This window comes from Ursus arctos, unplaced genomic scaffold, assembly GCF_023065955.2.
Source record: "Ursus arctos isolate Adak ecotype North America unplaced genomic scaffold, UrsArc2.0 scaffold_3, whole genome shotgun sequence".
NCBI lineage: Eukaryota > Metazoa > Chordata > Mammalia > Carnivora > Ursidae > Ursus > Ursus arctos.
The window spans coordinates 56,731,818-56,749,378 of NW_026622985.1; the positions used below are offsets into that span (position 1 = coordinate 56,731,818).

The window sequence follows — 17,561 nt, forward strand, 5'->3', positions numbered from 1 at the left end:
GTAACTTTAAAACACCTGTAAATTCCAACAAAATCTTCACGTCCAAAATCTCTCTGTGCTTTTAACACTTTGTGAAAATTAATTAATCAGAGGACATTGTGATTAAGGTAAGGAATTAGGACAATGACAAATTAAGGGAAGGTTGTTTTTGGAAGAAAGAATGGGTACCAGGAAGCTGAGGTACGTGTCAGTGCAGAAACTACGCTGTGGGTTTGGGGGAAGTTGGTGAGAATGTCTTCCCAAAAGTTCTCGGATGGAAATAACAAATAAAGTACCACGGATGGAAGACAGGATATCTGGGCACTAGCCTGGTCCTGGCCACTAGCTCGCTAGTGGGTCTTTGGACATGGCGTTTATGTATTCATTCGTCAAACATCTGAAGCATCGGGGTGGGGGAAAAAGACACAAAGGGGACCGTCTGGCCCTGGAGTTCCTTAGCGTTTCTTGGGGAGGATGCTGACCATTCAGCATGGTTCGGGGATGACTGTGCCCTGCGGGAGGGCGTTACGGAGGTGTGAAGGCTCCAGTGGGATGCCGAGGAGGAAGGAGAGCAGAGCACAGGTAGGAAGGGGAGCTGTGTGTTGCGGGAGGGAGGAACGGCACGTGCAGATGTGTGGAGGTGTGCTGCAGACCTTCACGGAGCTAACGTGGCTGGAGCGCGGGGCAGAGGGGAGGGGCGGCGTTGGGATGTGGCACATGGAGAAGGAGGCTGGCCAGTTCCACTTGACGATTCATTCAGCAAATAACTACCCAGCCCCTACCATGCACTGGGCAACGAGCAAGGACTCCACCTTGGCAGAAATCATACTGGTGCAGGTGAAGGAAGAGACAGTGAAGAAGACAGATGAAGACAATATGAGAACAAGAGGTTTCAAGAAGAACTGGAGGCTGGAGGTTGGGAGAAGCCCCTGGAGGCTGGCTGGGGAGGGAGACGGAGAGGACCCCCCTGTTTTGATTTCCACAGACAGAAGGGCTCTGGGTGGATGTTTGAGTTGACCACCTACTAAGTGTGCTCGATGCTTGATCACGTGTCTCACCACTGGGTGACATAGCTGTCACCAGGACAAGAAGGACACGCCCATGCTCAGGGCTGCCCGTCGTCACACCTTGACACGTGAAGGGTTGCTGCTCGTGCTTGCGGCTGACATCTCTGGCCATGTGTCCCAGCAGCATGGTCCCACTCCACGCAGAAGGACAGACCTCACACCACCAGCTGGAAATCCTTCCTATTTTAAAAGAAGTACCCTATCCCAAAAGGCACATTGCCACACAAATTTCGGAGTGGAGGACAGTGCCATGTGTCCTTTAATTAGCCCAAGAGCCATGTTCTGCTTCCTGGTGTAGGTTGGGCGTATAGCCATTTGTATCCGTTCTGCTCCATTAGGCTAATTTGTTTTCAGATATAGATTAAAGTTGCTGTCCCAAACCCACTGCGCTGCCTTTTCACAGAACACCCCATTCTGTGTTTAATGAGCTAGCAGGTTTTGGAGATGCAGAGGATACCTCTTTGATTTAATACTCAAGCTAAAAAAGAAAAACTACCCATTGGAGCACAAAAATAATTAAGCAGTATGCTCTAGAGTGGTACATGCAAAAGCCACATGCCCGGGGCAGGTCAAGTGTCTAACTGCTTCTTCATGTGGCATTTGCCATTATACTTTCTGCATCAGAAACCACTTGGCCACTGGGAACGTCCAACAGGAATGCCACTGCTCCAGGCTGTATCCGGCCGTGCTAACATATCAGGAATCATCCGGAGGTGCCTGTAGCCATCTGCGTTGCTTCATGCTGGAGAACGAGCCCCCTCCATTGCTGTAATTGCCTAGGAGGGCACAAAGGCCCCTTCCCCTGACATATCTTTCCACTTACCCGTCTGGGTGCCACAGTCACCACCATTAGTGGCTTCGTTAAGACAATGGCTCTTGACTAGGGATCAGCTGGCCTGGCTTCATGATTTGCAGGACCCAGTGCAAAAGGAAAATGTGGAGCCCCTGGTCCAAAACATAGGAAAAAGAGTGTCGTTGTAAAACTAAACTATAGTTTTTCCTTCTGCTCCGGTCTTTACCTCAACTAGTTACAGTATTTTTTATTTGCTATTTAATGCCATGCCAAGTAAAGAAAACAAAATTTTGAATTGTTAGTATGAATTTTGCAATGCCAATTTTAAAGGCAAATAGAACTGCATTTAACTCATCCACGAAATCACCGAAATTACACAATTTGCATTTCATAGCTCATACATGCATATGTATTTTGTTCTTACTAGAACGGTCTAAATCCTGTGGGAAATAAACTCAACTTGCTTCCTTTTTTTTTTTTTTTTTGGTTTAAGAAAAAGCCCCAAATCAATATAGCCTTTATTTCCATCTTTAAAATATCACAAATAAGTCAGAAAAATCATCCAGCATCTTGTTATTTCTGTAGCTGGACAACTTAGATCTTATTCATCAGCTGCTAAACTGTTCCTTTTTCAGAAACACAGATGCCATCCCCAAATTTTCTGATACCCTCGTTTCTAACTGTCATGGCTTGCTGAATCAAAACAGCTGAGTTGGATACAAGTCCAATGTCATCTCCTTCAAGAATTAACTCATCTTTCTGGGCTTGAGATAGTGCACAAGTCATACCTGGCCTTAGCCAAACACAGCGAATGTATTTTTCACCCAATAAATTTCGGGTTTCAACAAGAGAACCATTCTCCTGAACAACAACGTTGATGGGGAAGTGAGCACATACTGACTTCATCTTGTAACGGAAGCCCAGGGTAACAGCCTTGACTACAGACACAGTGCGGACGATAGCCAGTTCTTTTCTAGTTTCCACCATTGGTCCACTCGAAGCTTCTTCTATTTTTTGGCCAAGTAGACTGAGTTCTGCATTGATGGGATTGGAGTCCCTCCGCAGGGTTTCTCTGGGGCCCTTTGCAATAATAACAGTGGGTCCCTTCGGAGTGATGTCAACATTTTCTGAAATGTCGGCAGTCTGATTGCTGACAATGGTCTTCCTTCTCGAGATAGATGTGGCAAAGAGCTAAATTCAGCGTGCTTCTTGATCACACACCTTCTACCAACACTGTCTGCCTCCAGCTTACTACTGAGGTATAAGGGAAGAAAAAGGAACTCTGGGCTGGCCTATCTTCCCTTTCCTTCCACATCATCAGATCCAGACAAGTGATTCCTAACACAGTTAATAGTAATTTGTCGGTGTTTGTTTCATCGTTTCGGCAAATGGGCCATGGTTGTGTAAGATCTTCACATGAGGGGGACATGGGTGGGGAAAGGTACATGGGCTCTCTCTGCATTATCTTTGCAACTTATCTTTGCTAAAATTATCCCCAAATAATAAAGTTTATTAAAAAGAGAAAAGAGGGGCACCTGGGTAGCTCAGTCAGTTGGGTGTCTGCCTTCAGCTTGGGTCATGATCCCAGGGTCCTGGGATCGAGTCCTGGGGTGGGTTCCCTGCTCAGTGGGGAGTCTGCTTCTCCCTCACTCTCTGCCCCTCCCCTCTGCTCATGCTCGCTCTCTCTCTCTCTAGTAAATAAATAACATCTTTAAAAAAAAACCAAAAAAAGAAAATATTTTTCTTGCGTACATCTTGCCAAGGATTACTAAGTTAAAAAGAAACGAAGGCATTCCAGCAGTATTTACCTAACTTGCCAGGTGAGATTCACCGGGGGTGGATTCCCGTACCTGTTTCTAGGAGATTCCGGTTTATTAGATCAGCAGCAGGATTGGACCCAGGACTGGAGTTTTAACAAGCACGCTCCCTGAGGAGTCTTATCAGACAAGTTTGGGAAATATTGTGTTGGAGTGCAACGGAATTAGGCTCGTTTTAAGAGTAAGGTAAATACAGGACCACATTCCAGCTATGTGACTTTTTTTTTATGTACCAAATTTTTCACTTAACAACTTTTCTGCTTGCCAGTTGTGTGGCCTTTGAGGCGCTCACCTAACTTCTTAGAAAATTCACAGCGATGTAGTCATACTTTGGAACCACTGTGACATCTCAATGAGGTACCTGTAGAAAGCCCAGCACAGAGCTTGGCCTGCCCAGGTTAATGTTGCAGTTGGCCCAAACACCTTATATCCTGATTTTTTTTTCTCCAGAAGAGAACATAAGAGGTTAATAAACTGGACCATAGTTCTTAAACTAGTTACACCAAGACCCGTGACCTTGGTGCAGAATATTATTAATACCTAGGGAGTAGGAATATGATCTCCTCTTTAAGTTCCCCTTTATTTAGAGATTGTGCTTGCTCGTTCATTTTCTAATAGATAATGGAGAGATATTTGCCCTTCATTGTGCCAAATGAGGAGAGTCAGAATGGACGTTTCCAGGCTTCTGCCTGAGGGAGGGTCGCTTGATTGCTTACACAGAGGCCTCAAGCACAGCTGTGGCCTGTGAGCAAAACCCTTCTGTGTGGCCCCCCCAGCCACCCCAGTACAGGCCCCAGAACAGCTGGGACATTGGATGAAATCCCTCCTTTGGCAGAAGACAGGAAGCAGTGTGGGTAAAATATGAACACTGCTTAGTGTTGTATTTCACGGGAAATAAAGGGACAGTAAACTCCTTTGGCTGCTTTTTGTCTCTTGATGTCCTGAAACGTCCGTCTCTTTGGGATGGAAAGAATCACCCTTAATTTTGACAAGTCCTAAGAGAGCGTGCCACACATTGCCAGTTCCCTCGTCTCTGATGACAGAATATTAAAATTTTATAATGTGTGGGTATATTAGAAAAAAATTTTCAAGGCGCTGAGACGGTGAACGTGTAGCAGGCGTTGGCCGAGAGGCTCATTGGATTAACGGGGGGGAACGGAGGGCTGAGGCTTACGAGGCAGCATTAGGTGCAAGGTCTTACAGAGAGGACGCAGTCAGGAGTTGGGGGCTGGCCATAGAGGAAATGGAGGGTCATCCTTTATAAAAAGGAGTGGACATCTCTGGTCTGCTTCTCTCACCATCTCTGATTCATGGCAAAACTTACCCACCTCCTCGCTTTCCACCTGTCTGAAACACTCCACTTAAAATTTAACGGCCCCAAACCCCAGAGCTCTACCTTCTCCAAGCTCCAGCACAACCAAACCATTGTGTGACGTTGCAGCTCCTAGAGCAAAATTCTGTGGTGTCCAGCTTGGGTCAGGAGTCAGCCAGCCTCGTGGAGTCATGGAAAGTAAGCGTGACCCATGTTGACAGTCCTTGTGGTGGGGGCAGGGGGAGGAAGGAGCAATTCTCCAAGAAAGGGGCTGGGTCTCACAGAGTCCCCAAAAGATATTTACTACAGGTAGAAAATGACCTGCTGCTAATTCAGGGATTTTTTTTTGTTGCCCCTTGGTTATCTTCTTCATATTTCCTCTGCTCAGCAATTGGTCAATTCTTCATTACACACTTGGATGTTGGAATCTGGATGAGAAAGGAAATAAAGTGAAGGAAGATAGCAATTTTAGCTTGAATATTATCTGCAGAATAGAGCCTACGGATACATCCAGACTGCCATCAGTGTTCTGTCCCTCTCCACGCGCTTGACGTTCACATCGGAGAAGAAACACACAAGTCCGATCTGCGGCATGGAGGAGGGCAAAGGCACTTTTCCTCCCTCCCCAGCCCCCAAGCGTGGCCTTCCAGAGCACCACTCTCTGACGGAAACCACAAACAGGAGACGCTATAAACTGTGCACAGAGGAAGAAAGGCGGGGTGGAAAGGTTAGAAATAAAAAAGGATCTGATAGCAGGAAAGCTGGTTCAAATTAATGAGACAATGCGAGCCTTGACATCCTTGATGGATGTCAGTGGTTAAGTGCTAGCTGGACCTTCTGAGATTACAACCTCCATTCAAACCCCAGCCCTGGATGGCAACCTGAAACCCAAGGCCATGGGCGGCAGCGAGCATCTGTGGGCCCAGCGTGGATTAGTGCCGTGGCCTTGGGGGACCCTTCCAGGCGGCTGCTTCCTCTCTGTGTACCAGTTACCCCGAGGCCAGGTGTGCTCTGGGGGCGACGACAATACCAAGTAATTAAGATAAAATGTTCTTGGCTGTGTCTACGGCACATTCTTTTATGACAAGAACAAAGGGTTAGTTGATGAACTAATTTTTGGTGGGGAGAACTGCAGCATCCTTTATTAAATGAATGCTTGGGATTTTTGTTTGTTTGTTTTTCAATAGCCCCATTATAATTTCAGTTCAGATACTCCAAAGCTCATGTTCCCTAATTTATTATCGCTTGCTGCGGTCCTCTGGGATACAGTAATTGAATTTTACTGGCGTCATTACCATATCCACAAACAAGCAAGTGTTCTGAGCTCAATCAGTCAAAGCCTGTTCGCGGGGCCCACAGGAGACGTGCCCAGAGCGGAAGCCGATCCCAGCCCAGAAAGGCCGGCGTGTGGCCCTGGCCGGGGAGACTGGCCACTGCTCAGTGCAAACCAGGCTTCATGCGGTCAGCTCCGCGGGAGCAGTAGGAGCTCGGGGACACTTGAAGGAGAGGAAAGAAAAATATGAGGCTCCAAAGACATTGTCACCCAAATCACCAGATTGTAATCCTATTGCAGTAAAAAATAGACGAGCTTCTGAGAGACGGGCTCTACATACTTGGTGGAGAACCAGGAAATTCCACAAGGAGATGTTAAAATTCCATCTTTAAAAAAACAAACAAACAACCCCCCCCCCAGATGGACAGCCTACATCCTCTTCTTACATCCCAAACAGGAAAATGAAGTCATAATTTTAGACACACGTTAGGGCTACATGGATGCAGGGAGATCATCTGAACCCGGTCCCCTCATTTTACACCAGAGGCTCAAAGGGGTAAAATGAATTTTTATCTCACTGTGATAGTTAACTTTTTTTTTTTTTTTTTAGAAAATTCACATTCTTCAAAGATGTACCCTCAAATACTTAGGGAAGCGCGAGGCAGAGGGAAAGGACAGCGTGTGTACAAATGGGCTCACGCTCACGACTCCTGTGAGCCCCTGGGCGAGTCAGTGAACTCTGAGCCTTGATTGCTGCTTCTGGAAAATGGGAATAGTACTATAGGCTTCCGGGAGGACTGAGGAAATGTATGCCCGTATCTAACACTGCCAAAGCACTTCGCACCCCACCTTAGCTGGATATCATTCCACCTTGGCATTTGTCAAGGACATAGATGATGTATTTTGACCTATTTCGTACAATGAGGAAGCTAAGTGGCTAAAGGATGGGTTGTTTCTGCAGGAGCTGTGTCTCCTCAAATAGTTCCCACCATATTTGAGAACACAGGGAAGGCGAAAGGCCCCTCCAGTAAGCACAGCCATATTTCTGAAGGCATTAGGCCAAGGACTTCGGGTAATTTTTCTGGGCGGTTAAAATTCTCATACCACTGGGAGTTTGCAAAAGCTTTGGGGACTTAGGTCCTCTTTGACCCAGAGATCATATTTCAACTCAGATACTGTCCGTGTCCTCAAAAGGATGACTGTGCTGATAAACGACGAGGGAATCCTACCCCTTCACCCCACAGGCTTTGCTTTCCCATGTCTTGATTCTTTGTTAGGAAAAAACGAACTGTTACCCTGTTCTTCTCTTGGTTTCACGTCCCCTTCCTGTTTCCTCTAATTAATAAGAAGATAGCCCCAGGGAGCCTGGGTGGTGCAGTCAGTTAAGAGTCTGACTCTTGGGGCGCCTGGGTGGCACAGCGGTTAAGCATCTGCCTTCGGCTCAGGGCGTGATCCCGGCGTTATGGGATCGAGCCCCACATCAGGCTCCTCCGCTGGGAGCCTGCTTCTTCCTCTCCCACTCCCCCTGCTTGTGTTCCCTCTCTCGCTGGCTGTCTCTATCTCTGTTGAATAAATAAATAAAATATTTTTTTTAAAAAAAAGAGTCTGACTCTTGGTTTCAGCTCAGGGTTGTGATATCAGGATTCTGAGATCGAGCCTGGTTTCAGGCTCCGAGATCGACCGTGGTATCAGGCTCCACGCTCAGGGAGGAATCTGCTTAAGACTTTCTCCCTCTCCCTCTGCCCCTCCCCTCTGTTCTCTCTCTCTCTCTCTAAAATAAATAAATAAATCTTAAAAAAAAAAAAAGGTACCCTGGATCAACTGAGTTCTGAATTCTGTTATGGGCTGGACTGTGTGTCCTCCCACTCTACAAATTCAGATGTTAAAGCCCTAACTCCCAGCACCTTAGAATATGACATTATTTGGAAATAGGCTCATTGCAGATATAGTTATTGTTCAGATGGGGTCAGCCTGGAGTAGGGTTGGGCCCCTACTCCAGTATGACTGGTGTCCTTATAAAAGGGGGGTATTTGGACACAGGCACGTGGGAGAACGTTGCATGAAGACAAAGACAGAGGTTGGGCCGATGCATCTATAAACTAAGGATTGCCAAAGATCTCCAGAAAACCACCAGAAGCTAGGAGACATGCCTGGAGCTGACGGAATCAGCCCTCGCACCTTGACCTTGGACTTCTCACCGCCAGAGCTATGAGACACTACATTTCTGTTGTTTCAGCCAATTCGCAGCACTTTGTTGCAGCAGCCCAAGCAAATGAAAATGGCAACTACTTGTTTCTGGAAACCAAGCCTCTCTCATCTTATTAACCTTGTCCCAGGACTGCTGTGGACTGCACACTTGGCCCCTGCCCTCTTGCACCCCCCTCCCCACAACAGCTTCCATGGGGCTCTGCTTCACTATCCTCTAAGCAGCCTGGGTGCTCTCTGAGCACTCAGGTCCCAAAGTCTGCCTCTCAAGTCCAGTCCAGAAAGCAGTTAGCACCATGCTGGGGGGGTGGGGAGACAGCACCAGCATCATCCAAGGTCACGTCCCTCACCTCTGGCCTCCCCTCATCAGATGGCAATCATAGTCTGAGAGATGAGAACGCAGATTGTCTTCGGTTTTCAATCTTACTCGGCTCCCTTATAAGGGCAAACTATGCCCCTTGAAGTCTTGCAGATCTGAGTGGCTATGACGAATCTGAGATTGCAGATGAGAGACTGATGTCATCTCCCCTTTTCCGTATAAACAGAAAAAAGTTAAAAGTGGAAAGAAAATGTAAAAACTGAAACATTCTTGCTCTCTCTCTCTCTGTCTCTCTCTCTCTCTCTCTCTCTCAAACACACACACACAACACCACCACCACCTATAAACACAAATTTTTTTCCACTGGATTGTGCCTCCTTTTATGGCTGTGTATTCACAAGAAGAGATATATTGGTTTCTGTCCCCTGGGGTAATGATGAGAATAAATATGCCAAGGTCAGTAGCGTCACCAGCCATGAGACTGTCACTCTGGCAACGGCAGATAATCAGTTACCTGGTGGAACTAGTTGCCTATACTTCAATGCATGCCTCCCGGTGTTGCTGAAATGTGTCTTATCTCACAAAAACACTTGTCTTATTGTATCTTTCTGGTACAGAAAGAAATTCATAAATTATTGCTGGGCCTTGGATTTTTAAAAAAGCCTTGGTCGTGATTCTGTAGGGCAAGAAGTTACTAAAGAATAGAGACAAGGTGGAAAATAAAGTCACTGGCGTGTAGACAGCAATATTCTGTTTCATGTCCTAGAAAGTAAAAACTCAGGTTTTGGTAGACCGCAAAGACCTGTGATGACGAACTCCTCCCAGTGTAACTCCTTTTCTAATAGGACTAGGGCTTAATTAAAAAAAAAAAAAAAAGAATTCTACTAGCATTTATTGAGAACCTACTATGGGAAATGCACCATGCCAGATGATAGGATTACCATCGTAAATAACACACAATCCCAGATTTATTCTCAGCAACGTGAAATCTATAAATAGTACACAAGGGGAAAATATGTTAAATTTCCCAAATGTTCACTTTTTGAGAACTGTATTCCTATAATAAAGATAGAAAAAGTAGAGTCGTATCATACCCCCATCTTACATCGGTTTCCCGCTGTTGTTATATAAATGTATATTTGGGCAGAATTATGGCCATTAAATAACTTGCCCCAACACACAAGTGTGTATCACTTATGTGAATACTGTCTAGCATGTGTGTTTCGGTGGGACAAGTTGTGGCACTCGTCAATAAGCAGGTAGCCAGGGACTCGACTCCAAGCTGGCCAGGCCCTGTGGAAACAGAAAAGAAATACAAGATGAGGTTTGTGTCCTAAGGGAGCTTGCAGACCGGCGGAGAGAACTGACCCCATGGCGCACAACAGTGACCCACCCATGTCAAGACAGAGTGAGGCATTTGTGTCTGTGACACGGACTGCCTGTCCCTCATGAAATATTTAAGGACGAATGCTCTTGATGTATTGCACAGATTGAGAAAAATAGACTAAAAATAAAGGCCAAACTGCTGAGAGATGATTTTTAAAGTGTTGCATGGGGGGAGCGGGAGAGAAATATCCCCAAGAACAATTCCTTGATGTTTTATCAGTTGTCATGTGTATGCACAAGGCAGCAGAGGGTTGGGATGACAGCGAGGGCTCTGGAGCCCCAGTCTGGCCTCCGATCCAGACTCAGACACCTCCCCGCTCGGGATTCTTGGTCAAAGTGCACAACTTCTCTGTGGCTCAGTTTTGTCATCTCTCATGGGGGCAGAGTAACAGTACCCACCTCAGAGGGTTATTCTGAGGACTGAATGACTTAGTGTGAGGAATGCACTTAAAATGGTACCTGAAACAAAATACATGTGTGTAAGAATCTGTTAAATTAAGTAAATTAAGGGGCGCCTGGGTGGCACAGCGGTTAAGCGTCTGCCTTCGGCTCAGGGCGTGATCCTGGTGTTATGGGATCGAGCCCCACATCAGGCTCCTCCACTGTGAGCCTGCTTCTTCCTCTCCCACTCCCCCTGCTTGTGTTCCCTCTCTCGCTGGCTGTCTCTATCTCTGTCGAATAAATAAATAAAATCTTAAAAAAAAATTAAGTAAATTAAATACCGTATGTTCCCAAACAGTCAATACTTGAGTCTTACGTGCTCCCTCTACGTAACGTCCACTGTCAGTGTTTACATACATGAAACAATACATATATAAAGCTAAGAGAAAAGTCTCAAATACAGCATCTCCCTTCTGTAAGTCGGTCATGGTGTCAGTTAATAATACCTTTGATGTGGGCAATATGAAAATTCAGTATTCTTATTTTCTCGGTGACAGTGTGCTGTATTTTGTCTATCTAAATTTTTGAGATCTGGTGATTATTGTACAGTGTTGGGTTTGCACAATCCTTGCCAGGAGAGAGGCATTACTCCACAAAACACAAATCCTACCGTACATCATTCCTTGTGCTCCTCGTCTATCAATTTGGTTTCAGATTGAGCATTTGTTGACAGTTCAATGTGTGCAATAGAAAGTCATTGCCTGGGGCGCCTGGGTGGCACAGCGGTTAAGCGTCTGCCTTCGGCTCAGGGCGTGATCCCGGCGATCTGGGATCGAGCCCCACATCAGGCTCTTCCGCTATGAACCTGCTTCTTCCTCTCCCGCTCCCCCTGCTTGTGTTCCCTCTCTCGCTGGCTGTTTCTGTCTCTGTCGAATAAATAAATAAAATCTTAAAAAAAAAAAAAGTCATTGCCTTTTATAAGATCATGCTCCTTCCTAAGCAAAGGCACTACAAAGATGTCTAATTGAGAATTCATGATACCATGATCGGTGATGCTCTCAAGCTGACGTGAAGAGCCCCAAACACAAGGCTTTGAAAAGTACTCAGTTTTGTACTCTCCTCCCTTGAACTCTCTCAGACATTATCTAAACGTAGCCCAGTTCACAGAGCTATTCATTACAAAAGGAGTCACACATTGATTTTACTTGAAAGGGGTCCCTATTTTTTATACCACGTGGGAGAGAAAAGACTTAAGTCAAAAGAAAACCTATCACTAGGTGCTAATTTGCATATATATCAGCACAAACCCTTGAAACACAAATTTAGCTTAACAACATCTGTCTATGTGTGCAAAATCGCCAAAAACAGTCTGTTGAATTAAGAAAACTTCTTACTTACTGTGCATAACAAGTGCTTCCGAAAACAAATAATTTTAAAAATTAAGCTTAAACATACTATTTGACAGATGTGCACGTGACTTAGAAAACTTACAAGGCAAAGAAGCACATAAAAGAAACTCCTATTATTTAAAGATAAAGCAATCAATAAAACTAGACTCCGAGATGACCAAGATGTTGAACCTATTAGAAAGGGACTTTAATTCAATTTAGATTAATATATTTAAAGACGTAGTGGGAAGCTACAAAACATGCATGAACAGATGCAGAATTTCAACAGAGAGTCATACATGTTTTTAAAAAGAAACAAAAGAAATGCTAGGGGAAAAAAAAACATATCAGAGATGAAAAATTCCTTAAAGGGCTAATTAGCTGATGGAACCAGTTGGAAAAAGATCAGTAAATATAAAGATAGGTCAAGAGAAGTCATCCAAACTGAATTACAAAGATTTTTAAAGTGTCAAAGGAAAAGAACTACAGAATATCCAAGAGCTGCGTGGGACGGTATCAAACGATCTAACATACGCATAATTAGGTTTTCATTACGTCTTAATAACCCTTACTTTACAAAAAAAAAAAAAAAAAAGAAGAAAATCAAACCAACGGAAATGGAAAGAGAGAGAGAGAAAGAGAGAGCATAGTAACATGACAACTAAATGCAGTGCACGATCCTACATTGAACCAGGGGGATAACAGCTTTTCAAAGGGTATTATTGGGACAGTTGCTATATTTTAAATATGGATTGTGGATTAGAGAATAGCATTTTATTGGTGTTAAGTTCTTTTCTTGAGAATTGTACTATGGTTATTTAAGAGAATGTCCTTGTTCTTAACAAACAAATTGAAATATTTAGGGTAAAGAAACATGATGGCTCCAGTTTGCTCTCAAATAGTTGAGCAAGAGAATAATGAAGCAAATGGCACAAAATATTAACAATTAGTAGAACTGGTTAAAGGGTATACAGAAATTTTCTGAAATAGTCTTGCAATCTTTTTTTAAGTTGAAAATTATGTTATGTTTTTTAAAATTTTTAGTTATCCCACTTTGGGTTTCTTTCTTTCTTCCTTCCTTTCTTCCTTCCGTTTCTTTCTTTCTTTCTTTCTTTCTTTCTTTCTTTCTTTCTTTCTTTCTTTCTTTCTTTCTTTCTCTCTCTCTCTCTCTCTCTCTCTCTCTCTCTCTTTCTTTCTTTCTTTCTTTCTTTCTTTCTTTCTTTCTTCTTTCTCTTATCATGATAAATGTACTCTTTAACCTCCATTCCCGATTTCACTTATCCCCCATCCACCCTCTGGCAACCATCACTATGTTCTCTATAGTTAAGAGTCTGTTTCTTGGTTTGTCTCTGTCTCCTTCTCTTTTTTTCCCTTCACTCATTTGCCTTGTTTCTTAAATTCCATATATGAGTGAAATCATATGGCATTTGTCTTTCTCTGACTGACTTATTTCACTTGGCATAATACTCACTAGCTCCAGCCATGTCGTTGTACATGGCAAGATGTCATTCCTTTTTAAGGCTGAGTAATATTCCATTGTACATATATACCACTTCTTTATCTATTCATCTTTTGATGGACGTTTGGGCTCTTTCTGTGGTTTGGCTATTGTTGATAATGCTTAAATAAAGATAGGGGTGTATGTATGTATCCCTTGGAATTAGTGTTTTTGTTTTTTGTTTTTTTTGGTAAATACCCAGTACTGCATTTACTGGATGGTAAGGTAGCTCTATTTTTAATTTTTTGAGGAAACTCCATACTGTTTTCCACAGTGGTATACCAATTCACATTCCCACCGACAGTGCAAGAAGGTTCCTTTTTCTCCACATCTTTGCCAACACGTTAATTTTAGCCGTTCTGACAGGTGTGAGGTGATCTCTCATTGTAGTTTTGCTTTGTGTATGTCTGGTGATGAGTGGTGTTGGGCATCTTCTCCTGTGTCTGTTGGCTTTCTATAAAATTGTAAGTTTTGTTTAAAGAACCAAATAAGAAAGAGAGGAGACAATTATGAGCAATACCGACAAGATATAAGGAAGAACAGCCCAAGTAGAATTAAGCACCAGGCAAAAACAAACAAAAAGCTGTGTGTGCATGGGTTCAACAATCAAAATGAAAATAGGAGAAGTGTCTGACCCCACAAGGTGTGTGAAGGCAGTAAGAGCACATAAATAAGAGGTTCCAAGAAGCAAATGGTATTCTCCGAGCAAGCCACGTTTCTCTTTGGCACCCAGAAGAATGCCAGAGTCTCAGAGTCTCAGAGAGACTTTCGCAGTAAAGGGGAGGCAGAGGCTGACACCTCCTGAAGAGTCAGCCCAGAGCAGATGGGGGTCGGGGGTTATACTCGGTCCAGGCTTATACTCAGTCTAGGGATATACTTAGCCGTTTCTTCTTTGTGGAGCCCTTCCTGAGAAACCAGGAGTAGTGAGTGGGCAGAGGTAAGACACCCCCATAGCTATATTTTTGCATAAGTGCTCCCCAAGAAGAAATAGAAACTGCGCATATGTAGCAAGGGAGCAAAACACACTCTGAATAGCTAGAAAATATCAAACCCAAATTGTGAAAAACAAAAAATTCTCTCCACCACCTTCCCCTTTCAAGCCCAGGGACAGAGCCCCCCGCACCAACGTTGCAACTGGAATGTTAGGTGTGCGCGGGTAATTTATGGCTTTGAGAAAATGGGTGGGGGTCACAGGAGGAGGATCTGGGCAGATAAAAAGCACAGTTGACCTTCCTTATTTGCAGATCATGTATTTGCGAACTCTCCTACTCAGCAGTATTGATTTGTAAGCCCAGAATCAATACCCTGCAGTACGCTCACGGCCATTCGTGGACACTCGCAGAGCCGTGGAAAACGCGAGCTGCCCACGCATGCCGCCAGCTGAGGCTGAACCAGGCCATGTGTCACCTTCTTGTTCCAGCTCTCCTCCCGGAAACAAGTGTCCCTTTCATAGCCTGTGTAGTGACACATTTCTCACACTTTTCTTGCTTTTTGTTCATTTACTGTTTAAAAGTGCCGTCTAGAGTTCCTCAGTGAAGGATGGCAATGATGTGTCTTAGAGAGAAAGTAGGTGTGTGAGGTCAACTCCATTCAGGCATGAGGTATGGGGCTGTTGGCTGTGAGTTCCATGTTAATGAATCAACAGTATGTATTAAATAAGGTGTCTTGAAACAGAAACACTCCTCAAATGAAGGTTATGTATTGATGAGTTGATGGAAATGTGACCAGATGCTTGTAGGAACCCAAACTGGAATTTCCTCTCAGGGCAATGGTTCAGTATTTGTTCATTCTGTGTTTGCTGTGACTTTATACAACATAACTTGTGTGAATAAGGAGAATTGACTGTTAGAAGGAAACATGTCCAACGCACCATGGTAGTTGGTTTTGAAGACAGAGTAGGGGGAGGAGCTAGCATTACGGAGCTTTGGTCGATTGGAAAAAAATGTTACTGGATTTAGAGTCAAGAGGTGCTGTTGCTTGAAATGCTGGTGCGTGACCATATATTTCTGTCTAGCATCTGATGCCATTTCACAGCCAAATGAGAAAGCCACATTTCTGTGTCACTAGGGAATCACACCAACTCTAGCTTAAAATCTCTCAAACAGATGTAATGATATATTTAGGTATTCTGTCCCAAGATAAAGCAAAGATGAAGCTACATTTCTCCCTAATTATTTCAGTGATTAATGTAAGTATAATCTCCAAATACTTCAGTCTCCCATGTAAAATGAAAAGAATATTATTTGCCACATGGTTGAGAAGGATGAAGTGACCTCAAATCCCTAGGGGAAAAAAGCATTTATTCATGCAAAGTATCTTTTTAAAAAGTAAACTAAGTTGAAGGACACTTGGGATGCTATCACCAAGTTAATGGGAAGCAACGCCATTTACACAGCCTTAGTTTCAATCCAGAAGATGAAGGAGCTCATGCCAAGAGTTTAATAAATGTAGAAAAGTTTACTCAAATAGTACTATGTTCACTTTTAAAAAAATGAGAGAGAAAAAATAATAAAATAATGAGAAGGTATTTCAAGAGCTATCCCTCCACATTAAATTACACAAGAGCCTCAAGTGACCAGAACAAAGGGAGGGGGTCACTGAATCCCATTATCTGAGTTTTCTGATTGGTTAGGGCTTAAGCAGAAATGTCTCATCCATGACATTTCTAAAATGTCTCTTACAATTTGTTGCTCTGTGCACAGAATACTGCTACTGATAATACATCTAATATTTATTGAACATCTGCCTTGTTCCTGGTGCTGTCAAATGCTTTTTTTACTTATTTATTCTCACAACGGGACTCTGCAGTCAGGACTCAGGATTGCCCTTTTAACTGGTGCAGAAACTGAGCACAGGTGAATAGAATGAACGCAATCCCAGATGACCAAAATGCTTTCATCCCTTCCTTAAAATCATTCTGAACTTTAATGATGCTATATTTCTCTGAGATGGTGAAGGTATAACACTGGGTAGAAATCTGTTTTAATCCTGGGTCATGGTCTCGATTTTTAATACATTTCTGGCATGAGAATGCCTCATTGTCACTTATTTCCAAGGCTTCGAAGCAGATTGGGGAGGGGTTAAGCATGAATACCAGGTAATCCAGTCTGTTTTAATGGTTTCTTAATAGACAGTAGCTACCGACATTGGTGTACTTCTGGTGAAAACCAGGTCTTTGCAAATCGGTGAAGGTGCTCTGATCACGTGCGTGGTATTACCGAGCAACATGGCACCATGTCTGTCTACGGAAATCAGTAATAATCTTAGAGGTTGAGCTGAGGGTCTGACCCCATTCCAGACTGCTTCGATGCTGCTTTATTTTATGTGATTTTTAAGATTTTAAAAATTTATTTGAGAGAGGGAGTGAGCGAGCAAGAGCGAGCACACAAGCAGGGGCAGAGGGAGAGGGAGAAGCAGACTCCCCACTGAGCGGGGAGCCTGATGCGGGACTCGATCCCAGCACCCTGGGATCATGATCTGAGCGGAAGGCAGACGCTTAACCAACTGAGCCATCCAGTTGGCCCTCAGTGGCGCTTTAAATGAACACTCCCACCTCATGCTAAGTTTATTCTTTCTTATTTTAGGAATCTTATCTTTTCAAAAACTTTATAATGGCAAAAATGACCTACAGTTCAAGATCACTCCTTATTATTGACCCTGGGAGTCAAAAGTCCTGATTCCTTGCTGATGCCCGCTGAGACCCAATCATTTCGCTGTCACTTGTATTTTATTATTTTTTTATTATAATATTTTTTATTATATTATGTTAGTCACCATACAGTACATCCCTGGTTTTTGATGTAAGTTCGATGATTCATTAGTTGCGTATAACACCCAGTGCACCACGCAACACGTGCCCTCCTTACTACCTGGTATTTTAACAGCATTTTCTTATCATGGCTCACCATCTGCTTTTAGAGTCATGTCATTGTTTCTTTGGGCATAAACTCTCCTAACAACTATTTTCAGAAAATAAAGTCCCTACTCTCCTGTAGAAATGGCAATTAAAAACCACTGCAAGAGGACAGACAGATAGACTTCAAGCCTATGTTTCATTGTCGTCAACTGAAGCTGCTACCGAAAACCAGAGCGTATCATCGTGAGAGTGTATAGGATACTTGGAAACTCCAACAATAAAACATC

General features: G+C 43.7%; 1 protein-coding gene across 1 annotated transcript; it reads right to left on the reverse strand.

Annotated features, from left to right (window-relative positions):
- Positions 1-2,454: 2,454 nt before the first annotated feature.
- On the reverse strand, positions 2,455-5,562 carry LOC113266907 (60S ribosomal protein L9-like). Its single transcript, XM_044389221.2, is given in 4 exon segments — positions 2,455-2,819; positions 2,822-2,846; positions 2,848-3,004; positions 5,471-5,562. Coding segments are annotated over 4 exon segments (639 nt in total).
- Between the last annotated feature and the right edge of the window lie 11,999 nt (positions 5,563-17,561).